General features: G+C 53.1%; 1 protein-coding gene across 1 annotated transcript in view; it reads left to right on the forward strand.

Moving 5' to 3' along the window:
• Positions 1–20,000, forward strand: part of LOC127916474 (catenin delta-2-like) — a 660,130-nt gene that overhangs the window by 598,877 nt on the left and 41,253 nt on the right. Inside the window, exon 20 of the mRNA XM_052498259.1 lies at positions 5,182–5,434. Coding sequence (XP_052354219.1) covers positions 5,182–5,434 — 253 coding nt within the window. The remainder of the gene's footprint in view (positions 1–5,181; positions 5,435–20,000) is intronic.

Raw genomic sequence — 20,000 nt, forward strand, 5'->3', positions numbered from 1 at the left:
GAGAGATAAGGTATATTCTTTGGGTTCTAGTCCTGTCCTGCTGAGAGATAAGGTATATTATCTGGGTTCTAGTCCTGCCCTGCTGAGAGATAAGGTATATTATCTGGGTTCTAGTCCTGTCCTGCTGAGAGATAAGGTATATTATCTGGGTTCTAGTCCTGTCCTGCTGAGAGATAAGGTATATTATCTGGTTTCTAGTCCTGTCCTGCTGAGAGATAAGGTATATTATCTGGTTTCTAGTCCTGTCCTGCTGAGAGATAAGGTATATTATCTGGGTTCTAGTCCTGCCCTGCTGAGAGATAAGGTATATTATCTGGTTTCTAGTCCTGTCCTGCTGAGAGATAAGGTATATTATCTGGGTTCTAGTCCTGTCCTGCTGAGAGATAAGGTATATTATCTGGGTTCTAGTCCTGTCCTGCTGAGAGATAAGGTATATTATCTGGTTTCTAGTCCTGTCCTGCTGAGAGATAAGGTATATTATCTGGTTTCTAGTCCTGTCCACCAGTGAGACATTGACAGCTGTCTTAATTGCTCCTTCTTCAATGAACCTATTGACTTCCATTTTCCTGTGTAGGTAACCATCGACTCACATGGACAAATGACATTTCAATAGAGAAAAGGATTCAATCTGAAAGAGCAGCTCTTCACCAGTGTGTCATGTTAATCATTCAGAGTCATCATCAGTCAAAGATGTCCGCCTCCTAGATGTGTGTCAATGTTGACATTTTGTGAAATGATAACGTGTTGCCAATTGAGCATGAAAGACTCCCAAAGAGGGTGTAGGCTAATGTGTAGGGAAGACTTGTTCCCTCCTTCCATCCTTCCCTCCTTCCATCCTTCCCTCGATCCGGCTTTTACTCGGGTTTTCCTCTCATTCTGACTACTCTCTTTTCTGTTAATGTCAGATTCTTCCCTTAATTTCCTCTCGTCCACGTCAATCTTTTCTTCCAAATACCAGATGAGTCAGAGTGTATTGACTTCAGCACAGAGCTGCTCCACAGACAGACTGAGGACAGACAGACCACGCTGAGAGAGACTGGGGACAGACAGACCACGCTGAGAGAGACTGAGGACAGACAGACCACGCTGAGAGAGACTGGGGACAGACAGACCACGCTGAGAGAGACTGGGGACAGACAGGCCACGCTGAGAGAGACTGGGGACAGACAGACCACGCTGAGAGAGACTGAGGACAGACAGACCACGCTGAGAGAGACTGGGGACAGACAGGCCACGCTGAGAGAGACTGAGGACAGACAGACCACGCTGAGAGAGACTGAGGACAGATAGACCACGCTGAGACAGACTGAGGACAGACCGACTGAGGACAGACAGGCCACGCTGAGAGAGACTGAGGACAGAGAGGCCACGCTGAGAGAGACTGAGGACAGACAGACCACGCTGAGAGAGACTGAGGACAGATAGACCACGCTAAGACAGACTGAGGACAGACCGACTGAGGACAGACAGGCCACGCTGAGAAAGACAGGACAGACAGGCCATGCTGAGACAGACTGAGGACAGACCGTCTGAGGACGGACAGGCCATGCTGAGAAAGACAGGACAGACAGACTGGGAGACAGGACAAACAATGCTGAAATAGACAGGACAGACAGACTGAGAGACTGAGGACAGACAGAGCTGAGAGAGACTGAGGACAGACAAACCATGCTGAGAGAGACTGAGGACAGACAGACTGGGGACAGACAAACCATGCTGAGAAAGACTGAGGACAGACAGACTGGGGACAGACAAACCATGCTGAGAGAGACTGGGGACAGACAGACACGGGGACAGACAAACCATGCTGAGACAGACTGAGGACAGACAGACTGGGGACAGACAAACCATGCTGAGAGAGACTGGGGACAGACAGACTGGGGACAGACAAACTGGGGACAGACTGAGGACGCTGAGAGAGACTGGGGACAGACAGACCACGCTGAGAGAGACTGAGGACAGACAGACCACACTGAGAGAGACTGAGGACAGACAGACCACGCTGAGAGAGACTGGGGACAGACAGACCACGCTGAGAGAGACTGGGGACAGACAGACCACGCTGAGAGAGACTGAGAGAGACAGACCACGCTGAGAGAGACTGAGACAGACAGACCACGCTGAGAGAGACTGAGGACAGACAAACCATGCTGAGAGAGACTGAGGACAGACAGACCACGCTGAGAGAGACTGAGGACAGACAAACCACGCTGAGAGAGACTGGGGACAGACAGACCACGCTGAGAGAGACTGAGGACAGACAGACCACGCTGAGAGAGACTGAGGACAGACAGACCACGCTGAGAGAGACTGAGGACAGACAAACCATGCTGAGACAGACTGAGGACAGACAGACTGGGGACAGACAAACCATGCTGAGAGAGACTGAGGACAGACAGCCATGGGGAGACAAACCATGCTGGAGAGACTGAGGACAGACAGACCACGCTGAGAAAGACAGGACAGACAGACTGAGAGAGACAGGACAGACAGGCCCCGCTGAGATAGACAGGACAGACAGGCCACTCTGAGAGAGACTGAGGACAGACAGACAAAGCTGAGAGAGACTGAGGACAGACAGACCACGCTGAGAGAGACTGAGGACAGACAGACTGGGGACAGACAAACCATGCTGAGAAAGACTGAGGACAGACAGACTGGGGACAGACAAACCATGCTGAGAGAGACTGAGGACAGACAGACAGACAGACAAACCATGCTGAGAGAGACTGAGGACAGACAGACAAACCATGCTGAGAGAGACTGAGGACAGACAGACTGGGGACAGACAGACCACGCTGAGAGAGACTGAGGACAGACAAACCATGCTGAGAGAGACTGAGGACAGACAGACCACGCTGAGAGAGACTGAGGACAGACAGACCATGCTGAGAGACTGAGGACAGACAAACCATGCTGAGAGAGACTGAGGACAGACAGACCACGCTGAGAGAGACTGAGGACAGACAAACCATGCTGAGAGACTGAGGCCGAACAGACCACGCTGAGAGAGACTGAGGACAGACAGACTGGGGACAGACAAACCATGCTGAGAGAGACTGAGGACAGACAGACTGGGGACAGACAAACCATGCTGAGAGAGACTGAGGACAGACAGACTGGGGACAGACAAACCATGCTGAGAGAGACTGAGGACAGACAGACTGGGGACAGACAGACTGGGGACAGACAAACCACGCTGAGAGAGACTGAGGACAGACAGACTGGGGACAGACAAACCATGCTGAGAAAGACTGAGGACAGACAGACTGGGGACAGACAAACCATGCTGAGAGAGACTGAGGACAGACAGACTGGGGACAGACAAACCATGCTGAGAGAGACTGAGGACAGACAGACTGGGGACAGACAAACCATGCTGAGAGAGACTGAGGACAGACAGACCACGCTGAGAGAGACTGAGGACAGACAGACTGGGGACAGACAGACCACGCTGAGAGAGACTGAGGACAGACAGACCACGCTGAGAGAGACTGAGGACAGACAGACCACGCTGAGAGAGACTGAGGACAGACAGACCACGCTGAGAGAGACTGAGGACAGACAAACCATGCTGAGAGAGACTGAGGACAGACAGACCACGCTGAGAGAGACTGAGGACAGACAGGCCACGCTGAGAGAGACTGAGGACAGACAGACCACGCTGAGAGAGACTGAGGACAGATAGACAACGCTGAGAGAGACTGAGGACAGACAGACCACGCTGAGAGAGACTGAGGACAGACAGACTGAGGGACAGACAAACCACGCTGAGAGAGACTGAGGACAGACAGACTGGGGACAGACAAACCATGCTGAGAGAGACTGAGGACAGACAGACTGGGGACAGACAAACCATGCTGAGAGAGACTGAGGACAGACAGACCACGCTGAGAGAGACTGAGGACAGACAGACCACGCTGAGAGAGAGTGAGGACAGACAGACCACGCTGAGAGAGACTGAGGACAGATAGACAACGCTGAGAGAGACTGAGGACAGACAGGCCACGCTGAGAGAGACTGAGGACAGACAGACCACGCTGAGAGAGACTAAGGACAGACAGACCACGCTGAGAGAGACTGAGGACAGATAGACAACGCTGAGAGAGACTGAGGACAGACAGGCCACGCTGAGAGAGACTGAGGACAGACCACGCTGAGAGAGACTGAGGACAGATAGACAACGCTGAGAGAGACTGAGGACAGACAGACCACGCTGAGAGAGACTGAGGACAGATAGACAACGCTGAGAGAGACTGAGGACAGACAGGCCACGCTGAGAGAGACTGAGGACAGACAGACCACGCTGAGAGAGACTGAGGACAGATAGACAACGCTGAGAGAGACTGAGGACAGACAGACCACGCTGAGAGAGACTGAGGACAGATAGACAACGCTGAGAGAGAGTGAGGACAGAGAGGCCACGCTGAGAGAGACTGAGGACAGACAGACCACGCTGAGAGAGACTGAGGACAGACAGACCACGCTGAGAGAGACTGAGGACAGATAGACAACGCTGAGAGAGACTGAGGACAGACAGACCACGCTGAGAGAGACTGAGGACAGACAGACCACGCTGAGAGAGACTGAGGACAGACAGACCACGCTGAGAGAGACTGAGGACAGATAGACCACGCTGAGAGAGACTGAGGACAGATAGACAACGCTGAGAGAGACTGAGGACAGACAGACCACGCTGAGAGAGACTGAGGACAGATAGACAACGCTGAGAGAGACTGAGGACAGACAGACCACGCTGAGAGAGACTGAGGACAGATAGACCACGCTGAGAGAGACTGAGGACAGATAGACAACGCTGAGAGAGAGTGAGGACAGAGAGGCCACGCTGAGAGAGACTGAGGACAGACAGACCACGCTGAGAGAGACTGAGGACAGACAGGCTTGAAGATTTAGAAAAAAAATTGCCCTTGAATGCAGTGCCAGAACATTTCTGAAACAATCAGTGAGGAAGTGTGGTACTGCTTTGTAAGGTTTGATTGTTAGAGGATGATACTGGTGAATGGGGCTGTATTTCCATCAAAGACAGGAGATGAGGAGGGGAACAAGGAGATTGATGTTTTTTGAATCAATGAGGATTGTCTTTAAATTAAAAAAACACACCACACACACATTCAGAATTCTAACCCAAGCCATATCTATTTTGTTCCCCTCCCCTCACAGGTAAATACGCCATGCGTGACCTTGTCCACCGGTTACCGGGCAGCAGCAATAGCAGTACTGGGGGCAGCGGTGGGACTAACTGTGGTTCCGCGGGTCCACTAGCACCCAGTAAGACCATGTCAGACGATACGGTTACGGCTATCTGCTGCGCTCTGCATGAGGTCATCACAAAGAACATGGAGAACGCCAAAGCACTGAGAGACGCTGGTGGGACCGAGAAGCTCATCGGCATCGCTCGTAGCAAAGGAGACAAGTAGGGAAACTACACACACACGCATTGCAGGACGATCCGAGGATGACTGTGGTTTGGGGGAAAAACTCCTCAAGCTTTTTCCCCAGTGACTAGAAACAGGAAGTTAGTTACATGGTGAAAACAGTATTTCATGACTATGAATCTATGAGTTCAGTGAAGCGTACTGACAGAGCCTAGCACTGACTCTACCAGAATAGAACCCCTGTCGCTATGGGAGACCGAGCAGGGTTTTCTAAACAGCCTTGGCAACCAGAAGGTCACGGTTTCTATGACATCAAACCATGGTCAGGAAGATCATTGCGTAGGGTTTGTGTGTTGATGTTTAACTATGGAGTTCACTGCAGTCCGTTCTGGGCAGAATGTTAGTTTCATGTAATGGTGAGTGATATTGCTCTGTGTAGACGTTGATACAGACTCAGGCATGTTTTCACTCCACCCAATAGTCCCTCGTTAATCTTCTGTGGTTAGGAACTGTGTCCATCCCCCAGCAGGACATGATTGGCATAGAATAAAAATATAATTCTAGTTATATGTTCAGTTTAGCTGTAACGTTGTCGGGAGAAGGAGAAGACCAAGGTGGTTCTCAATCAGAGACAACGAAATATAAAACATAGAACAAAAACATAGAATGCCCACCCCAACTCACGCCCTGACCAAACCAAAATAGAGACATAAAAAAAGGAAGGTCAGAACGTGACATTAGCCATGCTTTGACCTATACAAGCAATGATTTAGGCATCACACTTCTATTCATGACTCGTTTATTCAGTTTAACAATATGCATCCGGTATTTTACAAAAAATACACATTCAAATGAAAGCATACAGACGAACACAAACATCCACAACATCACTCCTGCCCGGACCCACCTGCTCACACCCCCATCTCCGGACCCACCTGCTCACACCCCCATCTCCAGACCCACCTGCTCACACCCCCATCTCCAGACCCACCTGCTCACACCCCCATCTCCAGACCCACCTGCTCACACCCCCATCTCCAGACCCACCTGCTCACACCCCCATCTCCAGACCCACCTGCTCACACCCCCATCTCCAGACCCACCTGCTCATCTCCAGACCCACCCCCATCTCCAGACCCACCTGCTCTCCAGACCCACCCCCATCTCCAGACCCACCTGCTCAGACCCACCTGCTCACACCCCCATCTCCAGACCCACCTGCTCACACCCCCATCTCCAGACCCACCTGCTCACACCCCCATCTCCAGACCCACCTGCTCACACCCCCATCTCCAGACCCACCTGCTCACACCCCCATCTCCAGACCCACCTGCTCACACCCCCATCTCCAGACCCACCTGCTCACACCCCCATCTCCAGCGACCCGTATCACACCCCCATCTCCAGACCCACCTGCTCACAGACCCACCTGCTCACACCCCCATCTCTCCAGACCCACCCCCATCTGCTCACCCACCCCCATCTCCAGACCCACCTGCTCACACCCCCATCTCCAGACCCACCTGCTCACACCCCCATCTCCAGACCCACCTGCTCACACCCCCATCTCCAGCGACCGTATCACACTCTGCCACATAGCCTCAAACTACACCATTTTGTTTCTCTCTGTCTCCCACGCACTTTCCACCTTTAGATAATAAAGCATTTGACCTTTCCATTGTGTTAACGATGGAGGAGGATTGGTTGATATTCCGTTTTTTAAGAATACGTTTTTTTCAAGATGATTGAGTAGAAAGGTGCCCAACCCATTATATATCTCACTACACCCTCATATTCCATGTCTTGAAATATGCAGACAGACGGATTAAAAGTATGTTTACATTGTAATACTTCTGACAGCCAACTTTCTAGCTCCGTCCATAACTTTTGGACCTTTATATCAATCCTAAAAGGTATGGATTATTGAATCATTGTTAGTTTTACACTTAAAAATTCTTCAGGATCGGTGTTCCGCTAGCGGGACGACTTCTGGTGAAACTGGAGGGAGCGCAATTCAAATAAATAATTAGAAATATTATGGATTTTAACATTTAGGTACATATAAGTATCTTATATCGGCTAAAAGCTTAAATTCCTGTTAATCTAACTGCACTGTCTGATTTACAGCAGCTATTACAGTGAAAACATGCCATGTGATTGTTTGAGGACGGCGCCCCACATCAATATATTTTTCCACCGGCACAGGTTTCATACATTCACATATAACGATTAAATTAATTAAACTCACTAACTGTTTGAAAATCTTTTTTGGATATGTCATCCAAAGGGTCCCAGCTATGACATGTAGCGTTGTTTTGTTAGATAAAATCCTTCTTTATATCCCAAAAAGTCAGTTTAGTTGGCGCCATCAATTTGAGTAATCCACTCGTTCAACATGCAGAGAAAGGAATCCAAAAATGTACCCCTAAACTTTGTTTCAACAAGTCAAAATACGTTTCTATTTACTCCTCCTTTCTTACGGTAGTATGTTCAATAGGTAACTGATTTTAACAGGTGTGTAATTTGTGTCAATGCAAATAGTCCGGGTAGCCATTTGGTTAGCTGTTCAGGAGTCGTATGGCTTGGGAGTAGAAGCTGTTAAGAAGCCTTTTGGATCTAGACTTGGCGCTCCGGGTAGCGCTTGTCGTGCGGTAGCAGAGAGAACACTCTATGACTAGGGTGACTGGAGTCTTTGGCAATTTTTAGGACCTTCCTCTGACACCGCCTGGTATAGAGGTCCTGAGTGGCAGGAATCTTGGCCCAGTAATGTACTTTTGTAATGAATGTGTTCGGTGGTGGAATTGGTATTACCGAGAATAAATGTACAACTTTGGGAGCCGTGGCATTCTGAAGAGGTTTATTCTACCAGGAAGATTTGTGGGAAGATTGTTCCATTTGAGTGGATTTGCTTTCATATTTAATGTTATCGTTATACAGTGCCTTCTGAAAGTATTCAAACCCCTTGACTTTTTCCACATTTTGTTACGTTACAGCCTTATTCTAAAATTGAATAATTATATATTTTTCCTAATCAATCTACACACAATACCCCATAATGATGTAGAAAAAAACAGGTTTTTAGAAATTGTGGAACATGTATTAAAAAAAAAACTGAAATATCACATTTAAATAAGTATTCAGACTTTTTACTCAGAACTTTTTCTCAGTACAGACCTTTTATTCAGTACTCAATACTTGGTCTCCCAAGTGGCGCAGCGGTCGAAGGCATCTCAGTTTTTGAGGCGTCACTACAGACACCATGGTTCGATTCCATGGAGCAGTGCACAATTGGCCCAGCGTCGTCTGGATTTGGCTGGTGTAGACCGTCATTGTAAATAAAAATGTGGTCTTAAGCCTAGTTAAATAAAGGTTAAAAAAAACAATTAAACCTTTGTTGAAGCACCTTTGGCAGTGATTAGAGCCTTGAGTCTTCTTGGGTATGATGCTACAAGCTTGGCACACCTGTATTTGGGGAGTTTCTCCCATTATTTTCTGCAGATCCTCTCAAGCTCTGTCAGGTTGGATGGGGGGTGTCGTTGCACAGCTATTTTCAGGTCTCTCCAGAGATGTTAGATTGGGTTCAAGTCCGGGCTCTGGCTGGTAGGAATGGTATTGGCCAGGTGATGAGCAGTTCCTGGTTTCCTCCTGTCGGAGACTTGGAATTCAGGCCAAATAGTTCAATCTTGCTTTCATCAGACTTGAGTATCTTGTTTCTTGTGGTCTGAGAGTCCTTTAGGTGCCATTTGACAAACTCCAAGCTGGCTGTCGTGTGCCTTCCCTCTGGCCACTCTACCATAAATGCCTGATTGGTGGGGTGCTGCGGAGATGGTTGTCCATCTGGAAGGTTCTCCCATCTCCACAGAGGAACTCTGGAGCTCTGTCAGAGAGACCATCGGGTTCTTACTCCCCCCTCTGACCAAGGCGCTTCTCCCCAGATTGCTCAGTTTGGCCAGGCAGCCAGCTCTAGGAAGAGTCTTGGTGGTTCCAAACTTCTTACATTTAACAATGATGGAGGCCACTGTGTTCTTGGGGACCTTAAATGCTGCAGAAATGATTTGGTACCCTTCCCCAGATCTGTGCCTCAACACAATCTCTGAGCTCTTCAGAGAATTCCTTTGACCTCATGGCTTGGTTTTTGCACTGACAACTGTGGGACCTGTGTGTCCGCTCACTCTCTCCCAGCTAGACAGCTCACTCTCTCCCAGCTAGACAGCTCACTCTCTCCCAGCTAGACAGCTCACTCTCTCCCAGCTAGACAGCTCACTCTCTCCCAGCTAGACAGCTCACTCTCTCCCAGCTAGACAGCTCACTCTCTCCCAGCTAGACAGCTCACTCTCTCCCAGCTAGACAGCTCACTCTCTCCCAGCTAGACAGCTCACTCTCTCCCAGCTAGACAGCTCACTCTCTCCCAGCTAGACAGATCACTCTCTCCCAGCTAGACAGCTCACTCTCTCCCAGCTAGACAGCTCACTCTCTCCCAGCTAGACAGCTCACTCTCTCCCAGCTAGACAGCTCACTCTCTCCCAGCTAGACAGCTCACTCTCTCCCAGCTAGACAGCTCACTCTCTCCCAGCTAGACAGCTCACTCTCTCCCAGCTAGACCGCTCACTCTCTCCCAGCTAGACACTCCCTCATTCCCAGCTAGACAGCTCACTCTCTCCCAGCTAGACAGCTCACTCTCTCCCAGCTAGACAGCTCACTCTCTCCCAGCTAGACAGCTCACTCTCTCCCAGCTAGACAGCTCACTCTCTCCCAGCTAGACAGCTCACTCTCTCCCAGCTAGACAGCTCACTCTCTCCCAGCTAGACAGCTCACTCTCTCCCAGCTAGACAGCTCACTCTCTCCCAGCTAGACAGCTCACTCTCTCCCAGCTAGACAGCTCACTCTCTCCCAGCTAGACCGCTCACTCTCTCCCAGCTAGACACTCCCTCATTCCCAGCTAGACAGCTCACTCTCTCCCAGCTAGACCGCTCACTCTCTCCCAGCTAGACCGCTCACTCTCTCCCAGCTAGACAGCTCACTCTCTCCCAGCTAGACAGCTCACTCTCTCCCAGCTAGACAGCTCACTCTCTCCCAGCTAGACAGCTCACTCTCTCCCAGCTAGACTGCTCACTCTCTCTCAGCTAGACAGCTCACTCTCTCCCAGCTAGACAGCTCACTCTCTCCCAGCTAGACAGCTCACTCTCTCCCAGCTCGACAGATCACTCTCTCCCAGCTAGACAGCTCACTCTCTCCCATCTAGACCGCTCACTCTCTCCCAGCTAGACAGCTCACTCTCTCCCAGCTAGACAGATCACTCTCTCCCAGCTAGACAGCTCACTCTCTCCCAGCTAGACAGCTCACTCTCTCCCAGCTAGACAGATCACTCTCTCCCAGCTAGACAGATCACTCTCTCCCAGCTAGACAGATCACTCTCTCCCAGCTAGACAGCTCACTCTCTCCCAGCTAGACAGCTCACTCTCTCCCAGCTAGACAGCTCACTCTCTCCCAGCTCGACAGATCACTCTCTCCCAGCTAGACAGCTCACTCTCTCCCATCTAGACTGCTCACTCTCTCCCAGCTAGACAGCTCACTCTCTCCCAGCTAGACAGATCACTCTCTCCCAGCTAGACAGCTCACTCTCTCCCAGCTCGACAGATCACTCTCTCCCAGCTAGACAGCTCACTCTCTCCCAGCTAGACAGCTCACTCTCTCCCAGCTAGACAGCTCACTCTCTCCCAGCTAGACAGCTCACTCTCTCCCAGCTAGACAGCTCACTCTCTCCCAGCTAGACAGCTCACTCTCTCCCAGCTAGACAGCTCACTCTCTCCCAGCTAGACAGCTCACTCTCTCCCAGCTAGACAGCTCACTCTCTCCCAGCTAGACCGCTCACTCTCTCCCAGCTAGACAGCTCACTCTCTCCCAGCTAGACAGCTCACTCTCTCCCAGCTAGACAGATCACTCTCTCCCAGCTAGACAGATCACTCTCTCCCAGCTAGACAGATCACTCTCTCCCAGCTAGACAGCTCACTCTCTCCCAGCTAGACAGCTCACTCTCTCCCAGCTAGACAGCTCACTCTCTCCCAGCTAGACAGCTCACTCTCTCCCAGCTAGACAGCTCACTCTCTCCCAGCTAGACCGCTCACTCTCTCCCAGCTAGACAGATCACTCTCTCCCAGCTAGACAGCTCACTCTCTCCCAGCTAGACAGCTCACTCTCTCCCAGCTAGACAGCTCACTCTCTCCCAGCTAGACCGCTCACTCTCTCCCAGCTAGACCGCTCACTCTCTCCCAGCTAGACAGCTCACTCTCTCCCAGCTAGACAGCTCACTCTCTCCCAGCTAGACAGCTCACTCTCTCCCAGCTAGACAGCTCACTCTCTCCCAGCTAGACAGCTCACTCTCTCCCAGCTAGACAGCTCACTCTCTCCCAGCTAGACAGCTCACTCTCTCCCAGCTAGACCGCTCACTCTCTCCCAGCTAGACACTCCCTCATTCCCAGCTAGACAGCTCACTCTCTCCCAGCTAGACAGCTCACTCTCTCCCAGCTAGACAGCTCACTCTCTCCCAGCTAGACAGCTCACTCTCTCCCAGCTAGACAGCTCACTCTCTCCCAGCTAGACAGCTCACTCTCTCCCAGCTAGACAGCTCACTCTCTCCCAGCTAGACAGCTCACTCTCTCCCAGCTAGACAGCTCACTCTCTCCCAGCTAGACAGCTCACTCTCTCCCAGCTAGACCGCTCACTCTCTCCCAGCTAGACACTCCCTCATTCCCAGCTAGACAGCTCACTCTCTCCCAGCTAGACCGCTCACTCTCTCCCAGCTAGACCGCTCACTCTCTCCCAGCTAGACAGCTCACTCTCTCCCAGCTAGACAGCTCACTCTCTCCCAGCTAGACAGCTCACTCTCTCCCAGCTAGACAGCTCACTCTCTCCCAGCTAGACTGCTCACTCTCTCCAGCTAGACAGCTCACTCTCTCCCAGCTAGACAGCTCACTCTCTCCCAGCTAGACAGCTCACTCTCTCCCAGCTCGACAGATCACTCTCTCCCAGCTAGACAGCTCACTCTCTCCCATCTAGACCGCTCACTCTCTCCCAGCTAGACAGCTCACTCTCTCCCAGCTCGACAGATCACTCTCTCCCAGCTAGACAGCTCACTCTCTCCCAGCTAGACAGATCACTCTCTCCCAGCTAGACAGATCACTCTCTCCCAGCTAGACAGATCACTCTCTCCCAGCTAGACAGATCACTCTCTCCCAGCTAGACAGCTCACTCTCTCCCAGCTAGACCGCTCACTCTCTCCCTGCTAGACAGCTCACTCTCTCCCAGCTCGACAGATCACTCTCTCCCAGCTAGACAGCTCACTCTCTCCCATCTAGACCGCTCACTCTCTCCCAGCTAGACAGCTCACTCTCTCCCAGCTCGACAGATCACTCTCTCCCAGCTAGACAGCTCACTCTCTCCCAGCTCGACAGATCACTCTCTCCCAGCTAGACAGCTCACTCTCTCCCAGCTAGACAGCTCACTCTCTCCCAGCTAGACAGCTCACTCTCTCCCAGCTAGACAGCTCACTCTCTCCCAGCTAGACCGCTCACTCTCTCCCAGCTAGACCGCTCACTCTCTCCCAGCTAGACCGCTCACTCTCTCCCAGCTAGACAGCTCACTCTCTCCCAGCTAGACAGCTCACTCTCTCCCAGCTAGACAGCTCACTCTCTCCCAGCTAGACAGCTCACTCTCTCCCAGCTAGACCGCTCACTCTCTCCCAGCTAGACAGATCACTCTCTCCCAGCTAGACAGATCACTCTCTCCCAGCTAGACAGATCACTCTCTCCCAGCTAGACAGCTCACTCTCTCCCAGCTAGACAGCTCACTCTCTCCCAGCTAGACCGCTCACTCTCTCCCAGCTAGACAGCTCACTCTCTCCCAGCTAGACAGCTCACTCTCTCCCAGCTAGACCGCTCACTCTCTCCCAGCTAGACAGATCACTCTCTCCCAGCTAGACAGCTCACTCTCTCCCAGCTAGACAGCTCACTCTCTCCCAGCTAGACAGCTCACTCTCTCCCAGCTAGACAGCTCACTCTCTCCCAGCTAGACCGCTCACTCTCTCCCAGCTAGACAGCTCACTCTCTCCCAGCTAGACAGCTCACTCTCTCCCAGCTAGACCGCTCACTCTCTCCCAGCTAGACCGCTCACTCTCTCCCAGCTAGACAGCTCACTCTCTCCCAGCTAGACCGCTCACTCTCTCCCAGCTAGACAGCTCCTCTCTCCCAGCTAGACAGCTCACTCTCTCCCAGCTAGACAGCTCACTCTCTCCCAGCTAGACAGCTCACTCTCTCCCAGCTAGACAGCTCACTCTCTCCCAGCTAGACAGCTCACTCTCTCCCAGCTAGACAGCTCCCTCTCTCCCAGCTAGACCGCTCACTCTCTACCAGCTAGACAGCTCACTCTCTCCCAGCTAGACAGCTCACTCTCTCCCAGCTAGACAGCTCACTCTCTACCAGCTAGACAGCTCACTCTCTCCCAGCTAGACAGATCACTCTCTACCAGCTAGACAGATCACTCTCTCCCAGCTAGACAGCTCACTCTCTTCCAGCTAGACAGCTCACTCTCTACCAGCTAGACAGATCACTCTCTCCCAGCTAGACAGCTCACTCTCTTCCAGCTAGACAGCTCACTCTCTCCCAGCTAGACAGATCACTCTCTCCCAGCTAGACAGCTCACTCTCTTCCAGCTAGACAGCTCACTCTCTTCCAGCTAGACAGATCACTCTCTCCCAGCTAGACAGCTCACTCTCTACCAGCTAGACAGCTCACTCTCTCCCAGCTAGACAGATCACTCTCTCCCAGCTAGACCGCTCACTCTCTACCAGCTAGACAGCTCACTCTCTCCCAGCTAGACAGATCACTCTCTCCCAGCTAGACAGCTCACTCTCTCCCAGCTAGACAGCTCACTCTCTCCCAGCTAGACAGATCACTCTCTCCCAGCTAGACAGCTCACTCTCTCCCAGCTAGACAGCTCCCTCTCTCCCAGCTAGACAGCTCACTCTCTCCCAGCTAGACAGCTCACTCTCTCCCAGCTAGACAGCTCACTCTCTCCCAGCTAGACAGATCACTCTCTCCCAGCTAGACAGCTCACTCTCTCCCAGCTAGACAGCTCACTCTCTCCCAGCTAGACAGCTCACTCTCTCCCAGCTAGACAGCTCACTCTCTCCCAGCTAGACAGATCACTCTCTCCCAGCTAGACAGCTCACTCTCTCCCAGCTAGACAGCTCACTCTCTCCCAGCTAGACAGCTCACTCTCTCCCAGCTAGACAGATCACTCTCTCCCAGCTAGACAGCTCACTCTCTCCCAGCTAGACAGCTCACTCTCTCCCAGCTAGACAGCTCACTCTCTCCCAGCTAGACAGCTCACTCTCTCCCAGCTAGACAGCTCACTCTCTCCCAGCTAGACAGCTCACTCTCTCCCAGCTAGACAGCTCACTCTCTCCCAGCTAGACAGCTCACTCTCTCCCAGCTAGACAGCTCACTCTCTCCCAGCTAGACAGCTCACTCTCTCCCAGCTAGACAGCTCACTCTCTCCCAGCTAGACAGCTCACTCTCTCCCAGCTAGACAGATCACTCTCTCCCAGCTAGACAGATCACTCTCTCCCAGCTAGACAGATCACTCTCTCCCAGCTAGACAGATCACTCTCTCCCAGCTAGACAGATCACTCTCTCCCAGCTAGACAGCTCACTCTCTCCCAGCTAGACAGCTCACTCTCTCCCAGCTAGACAGCTCACTCTCTCCCAGCTAGACCGCTCACTCTCTCCCAGCTAGACAGCTCACTCTCTCCCAGCTAGACCGCTCCTCTCTCCCAGCTAGACCGCTCACTCTCTCCCAGCTAGACAGCTCACTCTCTCCCAGCTAGACAGATCACTCTCTCCCAGCTAGACAGCTCCTCTCTCCCAGCTAGACCGCTCACTCTCTCCCAGCTAGACAGATCACTCACTCCCAGCTAGACAGCTCCCTCACTCCCAGCTAGACAGCTCCCTCTCTCCCAGCTAGACAGCTCCCTCTCTCCCAGCTAGACAGCTCACTCTCTCCCAGCTAGACAGCTCCCTCACTCCCAGCTAGACAGCTCCCTCACTCCCAGCTAGACAGCTCCCTCTCTCCCAGCTAGACAGCTCACTCTCTCCCAGCTAGACAGCTCCCTCACTCCCAGCTAGACAGCTCCCTCACTCCCAGCTAGACAGCTCCTCTCTCCCAGCTAGACAGCTCACTCTCTCCCAGCTAGACAGCTCCCTCACTCCCAGCTAGACAGCTCCCTCACTCCCAGCTAGACAGCTCCCTCTCTCCCAGCTAGACAGCTCCCTCTCTCCCAGCTAGACAGATCACTCTCTCCCAGCTAGACAGCTCACTCTCTCCCAGCTAGACAGCTCACTCTCTCCCAGCTAGACAGCTCACTCTCTCCCAGCTAGACAGCTCACTCTCTCCCAGCTAGACAGCTCACTCTCTCCCAGCTAGACAGCTCACTCTCTCCCAGCTAGACAGCTCACTCTCTCCCAGCTAGACAGCTCACTCTCTCCCAGCTAGACCGCTCACTCTCTCCCAGCTAGACAGCTCACTCTCTCCCAGCTAGACCGCTCACTCTCTCCCAGCTAGACCGCTCACTCTCTCCCAGCTAGACAGCTCACTCTCTCCCAGCTAGACAGATCACTCTCTCCCAGCTAGACCGCTCACTCTCTCCCAGCTAGACCGCTCACTCTCTCCCAGCTAGACAGATCACTCACTCCCAGCTAGACAGCTCCCTCACTCCCAGCTAGACAGCTCCCTCTCTCCCAGCTAGACAGCTCCCTCTCTCCCAGCTAGACAGCTCACTCTCTCCCAGCTAGACAGCTCCCTCACTCCCAGCTAGACAGCTCCCTCACTCCCAGCTAGACAGCTCCCTCTCTCCCAGCTAGACAGCTCACTCTCTCCCAGCTAGACAGCTCCCTCACTCCCAGCTAGACAGCTCCCTCACTCCCAGCTAGACAGCTCCCTCTCTCCCAGCTAGACAGCTCACTCTCTCCCAGCTAGACAGCTCCCTCACTCCCAGCTAGACAGCTCCCTCACTCCCAGCTAGACAGCTCCCTCACTCCCAGCTAGACAGCTCACTCTCTCCCAGCTAGACAGATCACTCTCTCCCAGCTAGACAGCTCACTCTCTCCCAGCTAGACAGCTCCCTCACTCCCAGCTAGACAGCTCCCTCACTCCCAGCTAGACAGCTCCCTCACTCCCAGCTAGACAGCTCCCTCACTCCCAGCTAGACAGCTCACTCTCTCCCAACTAGACAGCTCACTCTCTCCCAGCTAGACAGATCACTCTCTCCCAGCTAGACAGCTCACTCTCTCCCAGCTAGACAGCTCCCTCACTCCCAGCTAGACAGCTCCCTCACTCCCAGCTAGACAGCTCCCTCACTCCCAGCTAGACAGCTCCCTCACTCCCAGCTAGACAGCTCACTCTCTCCCAACTAGACAGCTCACTCTCTCCCAGCTAGACAGCTCCCTCACTCCCAGCTAGACAGCTCACTCTCTCCCAGCTAGACAGCTCACTCTCTCCCAGCTAGACAGCTCACTCTCTCCCAGCTAGACAGCTCACTCACTCCCAGCTAGACAGCTCCCTCACTCCCAGCTAGACAGCTCCTCTCTCCCAGCTAGACAGCTCACTCTCTCCCAGCTAGACAGCTCACTCTCTCCCAGCTAGACAGCTCACTCTCTCCCAGCTAGACAGCTCACTCTCTCCCAGCTAGACAGCTCACTCTCTCCCAGCTAGACAGCTCACTCTCTCCCAGCTAGACAGCTCACTCTCTCCCAGCTAGACAGCTCACTCTCTCCCAGCTAGACAGCTCACTCTCTCCCAGCTAGACAGCTCACTCTCTCCCAGCTAGACAGCTCACTCTCTCCCAGCTAGACAGCTCACTCTCTCCCAGCTAGACCGCTCACTCTCTCCCAGCTAGACAGCTCCCTCACTCCCAGCTAGACAGCTCCCTCTCTCCCAGCTAGACAGCTCACTCTCTCCCAGCTAGACAGCTCCCTCACTCCCAGCTAGACAGCTCCCTCACTCCCAGCTAGACAGCTCCCTCACTCCCAGCTAGACAGCTCCCTCTCTCCCAGCTAGACAGATCACTCTCTCCCAGCTAGACAGCTCACTCTCTCCCAGCTAGACAGCTCACTCTCTCCCAGCTAGACAGCTCACTCTCTCCCAGCTAGACAGCTCACTCTCTCCCAGCTAGACAGCTCACTCTCTCCCAGCTAGACAGCTCACTCTCTCCCAGCTAGACAGCTCACTCTCTCCCAGCTAGACAGCTCACTCTCTCCCAGCTAGACAGCTCACTCTCTCCCAGCTAGACCGCTCACTCTCTCCCAGCTAGACAGCTCACTCTCTCCCAGCTAGACCGCTCACTCTCTCCCAGCTAGACCGCTCACTCTCTCCCAGCTAGACAGCTCACTCTCTCCCAGCTAGACAGATCACTCTCTCCCAGCTAGACCGCTCACTCTCTCCCAGCTAGACCGCTCACTCTCTCCCAGCTAGACAGATCACTCACTCCCAGCTAGACAGCTCCCTCACTCCCAGCTAGACAGCTCCCTCTCTCCCAGCTAGACAGCTCCCTCTCTCCCAGCTAGACAGCTCACTCTCTCCCAGCTAGACAGCTCCCTCACTCCCAGCTAGACAGCTCCCTCACTCCCAGCTAGACAGCTCCCTCTCTCCCAGCTAGACAGCTCACTCTCTCCCAGCTAGACAGCTCCCTCACTCCCAGCTAGACAGCTCCCTCACTCCCAGCTAGACAGCTCCCTCTCTCCCAGCTAGACAGCTCACTCTCTCCCAGCTAGACAGCTCCCTCACTCCCAGCTAGACAGCTCCCTCACTCCCAGCTAGACAGCTCCCTCACTCCCAGCTAGACAGCTCCCTCTCTCCCAGCTAGACAGATCACTCTCTCCCAGCTAGACAGCTCACTCTCTCCCAGCTAGACAGCTCCCTCACTCCCAGCTAGACAGCTCCCTCACTCCCAGCTAGACAGCTCCCTCACTCCCAGCTAGACAGCTCCCTCACTCCCAGCTAGACAGCTCACTCTCTCCCAACTAGACAGCTCACTCTCTCCCAGCTAGACAGATCACTCTCTCCCAGCTAGACAGCTCACTCTCTCCCAGCTAGACAGCTCCCTCACTCCCAGCTAGACAGCTCCCTCACTCCCAGCTAGACAGCTCCCTCACTCCCAGCTAGACAGCTCCCTCACTCCCAGCTAGACAGCTCACTCTCTCCCAACTAGACAGCTCACTCTCTCCCAGCTAGACAGCTCCCTCACTCCCAGCTAGACAGCTCACTCTCTCCCAGCTAGACAGCTCACTCTCTCCCAGCTAGACAGCTCACTCTCTCCCAGCTAGACAGCTCCCTCACTCCCAGCTAGACAGCTCCCTCACTCCCAGCTAGACAGCTCCCTCTCTCCCAGCTAGACAGCTCACTCTCTCCCAGCTAGACAGCTCACTCTCTCCCAGCTAGACAGCTCACTCTCTCCCAGCTAGACAGCTCACTCTCTCCCAGCTAGACAGCTCACTCTCTCCCAGCTAGACAGCTCACTCTCTCCCAGCTAGACAGCTCACTCTCTCCCAGCTAGACAGCTCACTCTCTCCCAGCTAGACAGCTCACTCTCTCCCAGCTAGACAGCTCACTCTCTCCCAGCTAGACAGCTCACTCTCTCCCAGCTAGACCGCTCACTCTCTCCCAGCTAGACAGCTCCCTCACTCCCAGCTAGACAGCTCACTGTCTCCCAGCTAGACAGCTCACTCTCTCCCAGCTAGACAGCTCACTCTCTCCCAGCTAGACAGATCACTCTCTCCCAGCTAGACAGCTCACTCTCTCCCAGCTAGACAGATCACTCTCTCCCAGCTAGACAGCTCACTCTCTCCCAGCTAGACAGCTCACTCTCTCCCAGCTAGACAGCTCACTCTCTCCCAGCTAGACAGATCACTCTCTCCCAACTAGACAGCTCACTCTCTCCCAGCTAGACAGCTCACTCTCTCCCAGCTAGACAGATCACTCTCTCCCAGCTAGACAGATCACTCTCTCCCAACTAGACAGCTCACTCTCTCCCAACTAGACAGCTCACTCTCTCCCAGCTAGACAGCTCACTCTCTCCCAGCTAGACAGCTCACTCTCTCCCAGCTAGACAGATCACTCTCTCCCAGCTAGACCGCTCACTCTCTCCCAGCTAGACAGCTCACTCTCTCCCAGCTAGACAGATCACTCTCTCCCAGCTAGACAGATCACTCTCTCCCAACTAGACAGCTCACTCTCTCCCAACTAGACAGCTCACTCTCTCCCAGCTAGACAGCTCACTCTCTCCCAGCTAGACAGCTCACTCTCTCCCAACTAGACAGCTCACTCTCTCCCAGCTAGACCGCTCACTCTCTCCCAGCTAGACAGCTCACTCTCTCCCAGCTAGACCGCTCACTCTCTTCCAGCTAGACCGCTCACTCTCTTCCAGCTAGACAGATCACTCTCTCCCAGCTAGACAGATCACTCTCTCCCAGCTAGACAGATCACTCTCTCCCAACTAGACAGCTCACTCTCTCCCAACTAGACAGCTCACTCTCTCCCAGCTAGACAGCTCAC

The sequence above is a fragment of the Oncorhynchus keta genome, chromosome 4 (genome assembly GCF_023373465.1).
Source record: "Oncorhynchus keta strain PuntledgeMale-10-30-2019 chromosome 4, Oket_V2, whole genome shotgun sequence".
Lineage (NCBI taxonomy): Eukaryota > Metazoa > Chordata > Actinopteri > Salmoniformes > Salmonidae > Oncorhynchus > Oncorhynchus keta.